Source organism: Phodopus roborovskii, unplaced genomic scaffold (genome assembly GCF_943737965.1).
Source record: "Phodopus roborovskii unplaced genomic scaffold, PHOROB, whole genome shotgun sequence".
Taxonomy (NCBI): domain Eukaryota; kingdom Metazoa; phylum Chordata; class Mammalia; order Rodentia; family Cricetidae; genus Phodopus; species Phodopus roborovskii.
In genome coordinates this window covers 23,926,607-23,938,896 of record NW_026126433.1, presented here as the reverse complement: position 1 = coordinate 23,938,896, position 12,290 = coordinate 23,926,607, and the positions used below count along the sequence as shown (strand labels likewise).

Below are 12,290 nucleotides of genomic sequence, written 5' to 3'. Positions count from 1 at the left end.
TTTACCTGGGACCTAAGATACACTGTACATGAATCTACACAACTACAATACAGCACTGCTGTCTTTAACAGCTCCATATATAGTCTCAGTTATTCAGTACCTCAAAACCATGTTTCAGAAAAAGGTTATATTGTATTGCCATGGTAAAAAAGGAATTAAGTCTCTCAAATATTCCTCCGGAAGTAGTTAAAATAAGTTTAAAAATAAATTAAATGAATAAAACCATGATTTCAATGTAGAACTATCAATAAGCAAAACCAAAAATAATTGAATGTGGCCAGCCCAGACTGCCAGAAAAAAAAAAAAAAAAAAAAAAAAGAAAAGAAAAGAAAAGAAAAAAGAAAAACAAGAAAGGAAGAAAAAAGGAAAAAGAAAGGAAATCTTTTTCTTTTACTTATATGGCTATATAGGTTACCAGAGGTGCTAATTTTCAAGTCCACATCAGAAGGAGTATTTGTTAAAACAAAATTAAACAAACTTAAATCCATGATTCAACAGAAAATATGAGAATCCTTAGGTGTGATGTTAGAAACCAGCTTCAAAGGAGAAAGATGGCAGTCAGCCCAGATTACAGACCACTACCATGGTTCATCATGGCTCCATAAGAGAGGGAAATGGAACGGGGCTTGGGATAAGCCTTCTGGCTCAAACTGGATACTAAACATGGGATGGAGTAAGGCTGATGGCTAGAGTAACCACCTTAAGAGAAATGAACTGGAAAAGACATATAATCTACCCCACAAGGATCTAATGCTAATCTCCACTTAGAGCAGTCATAGTTTCCCCTACGGCCCAACGGGAAGTTGATATTGCAACATTATAGTTTCTCTTTCTATTTACCCCGTGTATCAAGCAACCAGTCTCCACTATATCTATATGATCCTCTTCCTGCCCCCACAATAGGTCTTTATAGGAAAACTCACTGGAAAAAGTACAATGGCTTCAGCTTTGGTTTAAATGCAAGGACATTGTTGGGAGAGTAAAAGAAATCAAGTCATCTTGACCATTTGTCACTGAATGAAGCAGGTAAAAGCAATGAGTGGAAACAGTTGTTATCATGAATGCATCTGCTTCATAAGCTGTAGGTCATTTAAAGTGTTCCTGTGAAGGCAGAAAGGCTAGAGTACCACAACACTCACTCACTCAGATCTTCTCAGAAGCTTTCCGACTCAAGCCCAAGGCAATGAAGCTCCCTTCAATGAGGAAGCTGCACTGACTCTTGTTCCCATTCCCTATTAGGTGAATTTGTTTATGTCTACCCAGGAACGGGCCAGTCATCCTGGCCTGGGAGCTTCAGGGTATGCAATAGCATCATTTGAGGGGTTGAGTTTCCACTTTGGATGGGACAGTTTTGGTGAGGTCAGCTCTAACACATGCTCCAGATTGCTACAGGAACTACTTACCCAGTCAGAACAGGCTTGAGCACTGCTCAGAGCCTCCCAGGAGCGCCTGCTTGGTATAGGGTATCGAAAACCACAGTTTACATCTTCTTTTAAAATATATACCACCAGAGTCTACAGAGTCAGAGTTCATCCTTCTCCATCATTTCAAATGCTTCTATGTCTTCATTCCAGTCTGCTAATATGGAGTCTATAGGCTGGACCTTTTTACCCCAGCTAACATTAGGATTCGAATCTTCCTCAGTTTCTGATTGTTCTTGAAGTTGGTTATCTAAATCTGTACATTCACCATCAAGACCTGGAGTCTCAAGGCTTTCTGTGGAACTAGATATCTGTTCAGAAGGGGCAAAGCCAACAGTTTCTTCAATGTCTGCTGGAGAGGATGATTCTGAGTGGGATTCTAGAGGGTTTTCATGGGTCTCCTGATCAACCAAGTCAACTGTCTGAGAAAGCAACAGCAGCTGTTCGGCACTCTGATTCTGAGAATCATTTTCAGAAGATGGCTGGTCTTCATTTTCCATTTCAGGATCTGTATAGGAAAGAAACAAACACATCACTCTCCCTCTTAAAAAGTGCAACAACTTTGCAATGCTGAAGTGAAGGTCTTACAATCTCATTTTCTGTGTAGTTATGGGGAGAATGTGTTGGCAGTGAAAATAAATGTCACTCCAAAAGGAAAGGAATAATAATAACTAATAGCACAATGCTGACTTGGATAAATATTAATGACAAAGCACTAAACAAAAATGTTAAAATGCATATAAAACTTCAACATATAACTAAAATTGACTAAACATCATGGCCAGAGATGGCTCAGTGGCTGAATGTGTTTACTGCACAAACATTAGGACAAAAGTTTGGATCTCAAGACTCATGTTACAAGCTGGCATCTCACAGCTACCTCTAACTCCAAATTCATGATTACGCACACATACAAACACACACACACACACATACACACTTACTTTATTAATACCTAAATTAAAGAAATCTTGCACACAAGAACATCCTAAATGGAATACATTTTAAAATTTTAATAGCATATATCATTGTTAAAATTTGAAATCATATTTCTTGGGAAAGTGAAATTACCACTCAGTGATCCATTTAAATTCAAACAAAAAGACTGAATGGTTACAGGTAATAATATGACTCATCAAATAAAATATTTTCATAAAGACAAGAATTAAGATTGTTAATAAGACTATTACTGTGTATCAATGAACTGTAAACAACTATTCTAAAACTCACTAGGAACCGAGTAGGTAAAGTTTTTGTAATGAATATAAAACATAAAAGCTCTGGAACCACTTTACTAAGTTCCTACAATAAAGCACTTAAGAGCCTTGTCACTAAGAGACCACACCCTGCTCAGCCAGAACTCTCCTGGGTATTCACTGTGCCTTGTGCCAGAGAGAAAGTGAGGCGGGAAAACTAACACTGTGCCTGCCTTTAAGCATCTCACGGGCCAACAAGAAAATGATATCCACAAATAATGAATATTTATACAGTAAGTGAAAAATGCCACGTTATATAGGGGAGAAACGTATGAGGTTTTAGGCAAGCTTGAAGCAGTAACATTTGAGAACTCTTTCGGAAAGGAAGCAGAGCTCACAGCAGAGGAGGAGAGAACACATGAAACCAAACTAGCTCTTGAAGGAAAGGTGGACAAGCAGGAATGCACAGGTGAGCATGGACAGTCACCCTCTCTGGTACGATTGCCTGGTTAGGGAAGTTTCCGTGCACACACACACACCCGCACATGCTTACTCTCTCAAGTTCACGTTCTTGGTTTTTGGATGATGTGATGGTTTAGATAAAACTGTTAACCGCAGGCTTGAGTACTGACACTAGGTCCCTGGTTGCCCATGGTGGTGCTATGTGGGAAGTTTAGGAGATGAAGTCTTTGGAGAAGAGCTTCACGCAGGGTGAACTCTTGAGAGTTTTATAGCCTAGCCCCACTTTGTTTTCTGGTTAGGGCTAAAGATGTGACCTCTCAACTTCCTTCCTACTCCAGCTGCCTGCTGCTATGCTGTAGCTGCCATTATGGACTGGAACCCTGTGGAATGTAATCTGAGTCAGAAGTGTTATAGCTACACTACAAGCCCAGCCTGACTTTTTGTTTGTTTTGTGTTTTGGTTTCCTTTTCTTTCTACCTTCCTTTCTTTCTTTCAATGCAATCCTTTGTTCCTTTTATTACTATGTTACCATTTCAGGGGTCTGTGCTGTGAAAGAAGCACAATTAAGTACACAGTAGGGGAACATGGGGTAAGATAAGAAAAGGAGCTCAGAGCTTACTATACTAGGTGACACCATTAGTGAAGGAGAATAACAAAGTCCTCCAGTTTCTTTTTCAATCATATTATTCCAGTCTAGGAGGGGACGGGTGCAGGTTTGTCCTGTGTAATAAAGACTGCTGTGACTAGGCCCCTTCAGGAGTTACATGGGATATGTTGTTATTCTGGATGTCTAGCTAATGCCATAAAATAACAGAATAACCAGGGTAGGAGTAAAAAAAAAGAAGAAATACAAGTATTACCTATATTTTTATATTGTGACTGTATACTAAAATTCAAGTGTGGTGGTATGAATGAAAATGACTCCCACAGACTCATAGGGTGTGGACTACTAGGAGGTGGTGGCTTTGTTGGAGGAAGTGTGTCACTGTGTGTGGGCTCTGATGTTTCAGATGCTCAAACCAGGCCCAGTGTCTCACTCTTCTCCTGCTGCCTGCACATCAAGATGTAGAACTCTCAGCACCATGTCTGCCTGCGTGCCACCATTTCCTGCCATGGTGATAATGGACTAAAGCTCTGAAATGATAAGCCAGCCCCAATTAAATGTTTTCCTTTGTAAGAGTTGCTGTGGTCATGGTGTCTTTTCACAACAAATAGAAACCCTACCAAAGACATAGAGCAAGTCTAATTTTAAGAAATACTACCAAGGTTAATAAAAAAAATTGGTTAAAAAAAAACCTAAAACAACTGCAAATGCCAGTAACTCCTCAATAGAAGTAACAAAGAGAAATCATATTTTTTTTGTTATATAATAAAAAAAACCCCACAAAACTAAATTATGGCAGGTATAAAGCTCATACTGCTTAATACTATATAATTATAATACTGCTTAATACTATATAATTATAATACAAAGAAAAAAAATAAGATCTGGTTAAATTAACAGTTATGTTCCAGAACAGGAAGCTGTTACACTTAACAGTTTTTCACTCTCTATGAAAAATACGAGAATACATGATTCCAAAATGAATCTCACTTCTACTTGTTTTAGTTTTTTAACTAACTACACAAAATTGAAATTCTAAAAAAGATTCAGTAAGGGAAGAGGTATCATATGGAATGTATTCCAAAAAAGCTTCTAAATTACCAGCATAGGAATAAAACAAATGCTTTAGAAGGACAGAAGTGCAAGTGTTGCTTATTCTGCCTGTAAAAGCTTGTGAATCCTGGAACAAGAAACAGAAGGCAGCCAAGCCAGCCTGGGCTTTGAGAGGAACAATGACTCAAAGGAAGTTGAGGGTAGCTACATTGTTACATCTTCACTCTTAGGCACCTGTTATCAGTCTAAAGTGTATAACACTGATTCAGAAATGGTGTATCAGGAACACAAGAAACACAGAGACTGGACAAAGGCCCAAAGAGTATCAGTGGGTCTTACTAAATAAAAGCGGAAGATAATGATGGAAAATACATAAGAATTTGAGTGTTATACAATCATTCATTCGCTCTATGGTGACTGAAAGCAAAGCTCACAGAGGCAAGAAGACCTGTATAATAAACAATCATGCAGTAGAATCACTAAACTACATTGAAGAAGAGAAAAACAACTTCCATTCTGCCAAGAATGAGAAAAAAAGTCATACAGAAGGAGCATCAGAATTGGGTACAGAATGGCTGAACTTAAAGAGGGATGTGGAACAGATAAGGTAAATCCACACAGAAACATGGCCTGCTGAGAGGAGGATAGGCAAGCGTGGCTTCCTGACCACAGCACTGGCCTGTTCCTCTCCAGGCAGAGCGCCATCTGCCCATGGACAAGGCTGTCCTCACTGGAATAAGACCTTTCCCCAGCCATCTTCCACAGTCCAACTGCAGGACCACAGCACTGCAGCCTACTTTGAATGGGGTCAGTTGAAGACTGGTACTGCTTGGCTTAAATTCAGAGCAGTTTACAAGATGGGATTCTTTCTTGCTTCCATTTTCCGTCTGCCTTTTAGCAGACAAACACTAACACAGGAGAAGCTGTGAAAGCATTTGTGTTGCCTTAGGGCATACCGACCTACTCTATAGGTTGGGTGCACAGCAGTGTACTCAAATTTTAAAGTGCTGACGCTTTCCTCCATAATCCTTTTTTTTTTTTTTTTTTTTTTTTTTTTTTTCCCCAAGACAGGGTTTTTCTACATAGCTTTGGAGCCTGTCCTGGCACTTGCTACTAGCCCAGGCTGGTCTTGAACTCACAGAGATCCACCTACCTCTGCCTCCCAAGTGCTGGGATTAAAAAACGTGTGCTACTACGGCTTTTTCCTCCATAATACTAAGGAGGAAACTGACTCAATTATAAACTGCTTCAATTTAAAGGTCACCAACACATTTTTGTTTGTGAGACAGGGTTGGAATTATTAAATATCTTTAAAAATTCAAATTTTGAAGCAATGAGACACTAAGAGACACAGTGCTCAAAGTTTTGTTCAAGAACAGAGTTTGGACAACCTAACTTGTAGACGTGTCAATTGTTTCCCCAAGGAAGCAACATTTCCACTTGATAATCTTCTAGAACTTCAGCTTCTGAAGAATGTGTAATATTTGAATCCTGTTGCTAGCAGGTAGAACAGTATCAGACATGTAGATCCTAAGAGTCACACTTATCAGACAAACGGTGGGTGGGTATAGGAGGGAGCTTGTCTGGGGCCTATACTGTAAGTGCAAAGGGCTTCTCAATCAGCAAGCAATGTGACGCCAGTTGAAGGCTCACTTGAAGACAGTCTGCTCCCTGGATTAGGATCTTATTACTGAGGGCACTCACATAACTCATGAGTCAGAGCTAGGAGACAGAAAGGTCTTCTGGGTCCCCTTCCATGTCTCTCAAAGGGCAGGTGAAGAACTGCTGTGCTACAATGGTGCCTGGGAGGCTCTGAAGGTGGGATTCTGGTCCCTGCTTCAGAATCTAACTTAGCACAGGAGAATGCTCCTACATTCTCCAACAAGCACATCCATTAGCCAATACTGATGCAGGTGAAGCGTATGCTATGGAAATGTATATATGGTGATGGTATGGGACATATTAGTGATAACCACTACAGGGTTTAACTAAGGGAATAAAGTAGTTGATCTGATTGAACTAGTATCTCTTACAGTGAGTGATAGATGTTAATAATCATAACTTAATGGTTTGGCTAACACAGCTGTACATTTCTCAAAGTGTTATTACATACCTTCTGTAAGGAGCACTGTAAGATTAACAGCTCAACAAAGTTATAGACCATCAAAGTGCTTTAAAATGCCATTTACATAATGTCTTTTTACTGCAGCTTTTAAGGGAATTCTGTTCCTTAACAACTTTTTTCTAATAGGACTGACTTTTTCCTACTCTTTTCTTGGTGTGCAGAGCATTTCTTTACCATCACCACAGTCTTAACCCATGTGTGCCCCTCACTTCCTAAAGAGCTTATAAAACAAGCCAATATTTTAAAACTTTGTATAGAAATAAAAATGATCCAAAGTAATAATTTCTTATATAATAATGCTGCTGTTAGAGTGACTATTGCATGGACCTGGATTAGTGAATTCATCTAGAATATGGAATATAAAGTTAATAGCATTAGTTATAGTAGAATCAATAATGAATTATTATTATGGGACAACTGACTGAATATGGAAGCTATTTATTACATTAAATCATATATTATCATGATACTCAGTGAAATAAAATTATATATGTATGTGTGTATTACACACATACATATATAATTGGTTTATTAATGCAAGATACTTACTACTGTTAATAATGTAGCTTGGAATCATTTTACCTTTTAATATTGCTGCTGAAATTCCAATGGTAGCAGAAAACAGGGGGAAAGCAAAGGCATTAAAGCATTATACAGATTAATATTAATTTGGCTGGGTTTGATGTACAGCAGAGTAGGAAAGATGGGAATTTTGAAAAGGGCCCCAGGAAAAAAGAAATTGAGTACACAGGTGTGTTTAGGAAGATCAGGACCTCTTTGTATTCTGTTCCAACTACACATCCTTACACATCAAACTCATTCATTCCACTGCTCTTAACCAGCTGATGATTCAAAGACTCTCCATGAACAAAGCAATACAAGAAGACAAAACACTGATTGGGATAGCACTGTACCATTAGACTTTTTAAAACGATGTCTCATTTGGCAGTCACACAGAATTAAGTTAGTTTTTGAATATCTGTCAAATACCCTATGGGCTATAACAACTCCATCCAGATTATACAGTGTCATTCATTTAAGGGGATAGGAGACACAGTCCCCTCTACAGGTGCCTCTTCCTAAAAAGACTGCTACCAGGAGCAGGATCATAGCCTATATCCCTCAGCTTTCCCAAACCCTCAGATGGAAAAACTGTGCAGCCTTTCTTTACACAGTGATTTCAAATAACTTTCAAATTCCTAACATCACTTTAGCCTAGGGAAGACTATATATTCCTACAAGTTAAAGTATCTTGCTCATCAGGCAGAACAATTTGTAACTCTTGTAGTAGAAAAATCTATGTGATGGCAACAGGGAGAAGGTCCTGCATTTCTAATGCCTTCGTCAAGTGGCCTGAGAGTACAGGTTGCTGGTGAGGCTGCTATGATCACATTGTCTATGACACCCCAAATGTAAAAACAAATGTTTTACTACTCATAATAAACTGGCTAACACAGTTGCCAGCCAATTGTTATAAAACATTAATAGTAAGTTATAAATAAGTTTATTAATTTATATTATATATAATTTAATGAAAAATAGTAAAAACAAATAATAAATACTAATATTAATAAAATAAAAATAATTACTATTACTCCCAAGAGAAAAGTTGTAAACTATTTTCTAAAATTTTTACTTGTTTAACCAGCAAACCAAAAATAAAAAAGGAAGCCTATGCCACCTTCGTCAGCCCGTTGCTACCGGGCTAACAGGACTAGCACAGCAGCCCCAGCTGTTACCTCGGTCTCTTGCTTTGTCAGAAAGGAGCACCTCCACCTCCTCGTGCTCCCGGATGGCATCCAGGATGATGCTTCCTTCCTTGCTGAACAGGAACAGCATGGGGATCTTTATGTCATCCGTGTCTTTCCCATCACCTGCCATCTGGAACAGAGGGGCAGTGTCACTGCTGCTCCCCTCGTTGTCATCTAGCCAGAAAACAAATAGAGCAATCAGGGTAGCCATCCGCTGCAGAGGTAGGTGTGCTGTTGCTCCTTTTCCACTATTGACAGAAATGACTTTATGTGCCAGAAAATGAATATAATCTTCAGATCAACTAACTTTATGATTTAGCCTACGGAAATAATAGAAAACAGCAAAAACTCTAAACTCAGAGAAATTTACTGGACTGCACAATTATAAACAGCTCTTAATAAATTATAGCGAACTACTTTCATAAAGAAAAATAATATATGAAAAACAAAGAACAAAGATTTCTATGATTATGACTGGAATATTTTCATGTTTAAGGAAAAAACTACAAATGAAAGATTTTAATCACCTGGATCACACAGGTAGAACTATAAATGAACTTTTAGATTTCCTCTAATGGATTTGTTAGGGTTTGAGCATTCCTAATTCAAAATTTAAAATGCTCTGAAACTACAATGTTTAGACCAGGGATCACCTAACTGGTAAAGCTGAGTTAAGCAGTATTGTTATTTCACACTGGTTAAGCATTATTAAATTCTCGGATAGTTTAAGTGTCAATTACATCCACTCCCATTTTCCTAGGAAAATGATAATGCCACCTCACACACCACCTGCTTCATAGGCCCAAACTAAGCAGCAAACTCGATGTGTCCTCTTAGTAATTAATCAGTCAAGAAGGGCAGTCTGACCCCCAGTCCCTCTAGGACCCTCAAACTGCCTCACAGAAAGACTTCTTCTAGCGTGGGTAGTAATCCATTCAAGTGACTCAGGCTGAGGGCCTGGCTGCCTTTTGGGAACAGTGAACAGAGGGAGAGGGAGCAGGTGTGGGAAGGCTGAAGAGAAGGCACAGCTGCAGACCCACAGGCTAGGCAGTGCCAGATGAAGAGATGTGAAAATCGCCAGCTGTGGCAGCTGCTCACATTCACGTGCACCCTGGTCAATTCCAGCTACTGCCTTACTCTTGGGCTGAAGGAAAGTCATCCTTTCCACATCGTAGACAACCTCCCTTCTTAAAATAACAAGTCAATTATTTCTAAGGTAGATATTTGTCCTTGTAACAACAACAACAACAACAACAAAACCACAAACAAACAAAAAACCCCAAATTTATTCAAAGGGAAAAAAGTTTTGTCAGAAAAAAAAAAAAAAAAAAAAAAAAAAAAAAACCCTTAGGAGAAAGAAGTCTCATATATGTTAATTTCTTTTTCAAATTAAAATTTCTGACATCAAAAACATCACCTCACTGTTGTTCCACAGAACCCACATAGGACTGTGCACCAAGAGCTACTAAAGCAAATGAACGTCTGCTCTGACAGTCTTTACACGTCACAAAGCACCACTAAGATTCTGCCCTGAAACAGAAAATCTTCACACAGAAAGGTGTTTTTTTAAGATTGATCTACACACCCCACACTATGTTTATACTTTAAATCTCTGATTTTAAGTCTTGGTAAATAAGAAATGCTCAAAATCATAGTGACAAGCTACTAAATTCTTCAGTAAGAGGAGGCTCAATGTGAAAATAGCCAACAATAAACAGGGTTTGCAAATGGCTCAGGGAACAGTGTCCACCATGCAACCATAAGGACCCAAATTTGGATCCCTAGTGCCCACATAAAAACTAGGCATGGTGATGCTCATCTGTAACTAGCACTGGTAGTTAGAGGGACAGGTAAACCCATAGTTAACTGGCTGGTCAGCCAAGCTTGGTGAAAGACCTTTTCAAAAACTAAGGTGGAGAACAGCTAGGAAGACACCAACGTTGACCTGTGGCGTCCACACACATGCACATAAATGTGTACACATACACACAAAGAAAAAGATTTAAGTCAGGAGACAGCCAAGATGTCCTGTAACTGGTCACACAGCGAATGCCATCAGCTTGTGTTCTCTGTGGGAACTAGCCAACTCTGCAACTCAGAGACAACATCTATAGGAATCAGTAAGGCTGCATCTCAGAAACACCTAAACTGAGGCACGAGTCGGAGATTGTCCATACCTAATAGTTTGCTAAATGTGGGTTTAAGTTATTAAACACAATTTCTCATAAAACCTTTTAACTAATGAAATTTATTCACTTAAATCAACATTTTAGTACCCATATAGACTAAACAAAGAGCAGTAAATAATTTTTTGCTGAAATAAATCCTAGTACTTAAGTGTTCATATCTTCTGTTTGTCATGATGCTGGAATCAAAAGCAGGGCCAGCCCCCGCCTTTAACTGTCTTACGTACTCTCAATGTAGAAATGAATACTAACTAAGGAAAATAAAAAATGGAAAATGGACTTTCCTGGTCAATTCACAAGGGATATGATATTCCAGTCTTCCAGTTCATTCTAAATGCAAATGCGTTTTACCTTAAACAAACAAAATTTATACTCCTGCTGTTAGTCATGGCTTGTTATGAGAAAAAAAAAGCAGGGGGAGTGGTGGGAGAATAGCAAAACTCATAGGTGGAAATATATGGGTAAAGCTGGTAATTTCTAATTTCAGCAGAAAAAGCCATTGGGATAAAAAGTTCTAACAACTAGTGCTTATCTATTGTCTAGTATTTGCAGCTTAAGAAATCTTTCTTTTTCAGAAAGAAACTGAAGTTGGGCCAAGGCTGCACTACCAGAGCTGCTAACTGGAGCCACATGTCTGTGATTCCAGAGCCCGCCACCCTGTGGAGGAATGGAAGTCTCCAAAGTCTGCACACTGGAATGGCTGAGTGGAACTCTTACCTGGAGACTTTAGGTCTCAAGGGTTTCTTTTCCAGAGTGTGGGGCATTTGCACAACACTCCAACTCCCCCCCTCAGACCTTATCCTAAATATTTCCACTGACATTAATATACAGAAACCAGTATCTGGACTTTCAAGAAAGATAAATGTATAGGAATATTCAGGTCACTGAATCTTCTATTCTTTATGTTGTCAAAATAAAAATAACCTGATAAACCCTTTGATAAGGTTTTAGAAAATCAAAGGAAAATCCCCCAATCATCTCCTCCTGACAAATACACTGATACAGAGTACTACTTACCAATGACAATACCACCAATGGCTCCAGCATTCTGGATGTTACGTGCCTTTTCTGCAAACATGCACTGTCCTCTTTGTATCAAGGCAATTTTCCCCATCACAGCCTCGGGGTTAGTGAGTTCTGAACAACCATTATATGGTTTACTGCTTGCAACAAATCCTCTTGTCTGTCAGAAATAAAAGTAACCTAAATCTTTTGTTTTCAATTACAATAATCATTTAACTTCTCCCTCCCCCTCTCTCTCCTTTCTCTCTCTCTCTTTCCTTTCTCTCTCTGAGTGTGTGTGTGCATGTACACATATAGAAGCTACAAATCAATTCACCTCCTTTTTGAAACTGGCTCTCTACCAGGAACTTGGGGATCACACATTAGGGCAGCATGGCTGGCCAGGGATCCTTGGGGATCCTCCTGTCTCTGCCTCTCCAGTGCTGGGATTAAGAGGGCATATTAACCTGGGCTGAAGCCAGGTCCTTGT

At 39.0% G+C, this 12,290-nt stretch overlaps 1 protein-coding gene across 4 annotated transcripts in view; it reads right to left on the bottom strand.

Moving 5' to 3' along the window:
• Window positions 1-1,130: 1,130 nt before the first annotated feature.
• Window positions 1,131-12,290, bottom strand: part of Edem3 (ER degradation enhancing alpha-mannosidase like protein 3) — a 59,462-nt gene continuing 48,302 nt past the window's right edge. Inside the window, exons 18-21 of one of the 4 annotated variants that reach the window (XM_051185964.1) lie at window positions 11,816-11,981; window positions 8,601-8,786; window positions 7,411-7,458; window positions 1,131-1,929 (exon numbers count right to left, since the gene is read on the bottom strand). In XM_051185964.1, coding sequence (XP_051041921.1) covers window positions 1,523-1,929; window positions 7,411-7,458; window positions 8,601-8,786; window positions 11,816-11,981 — 807 coding nt within the window. In that variant the 3' untranslated portion in view covers window positions 1,131-1,522. The remainder of the gene's footprint in view (window positions 1,930-7,410; window positions 7,459-8,600; window positions 8,787-11,815; window positions 11,982-12,290) is intronic. The other 3 variants (XM_051185962.1, XM_051185965.1, XM_051185963.1) reach the window with 3 other exon arrangements.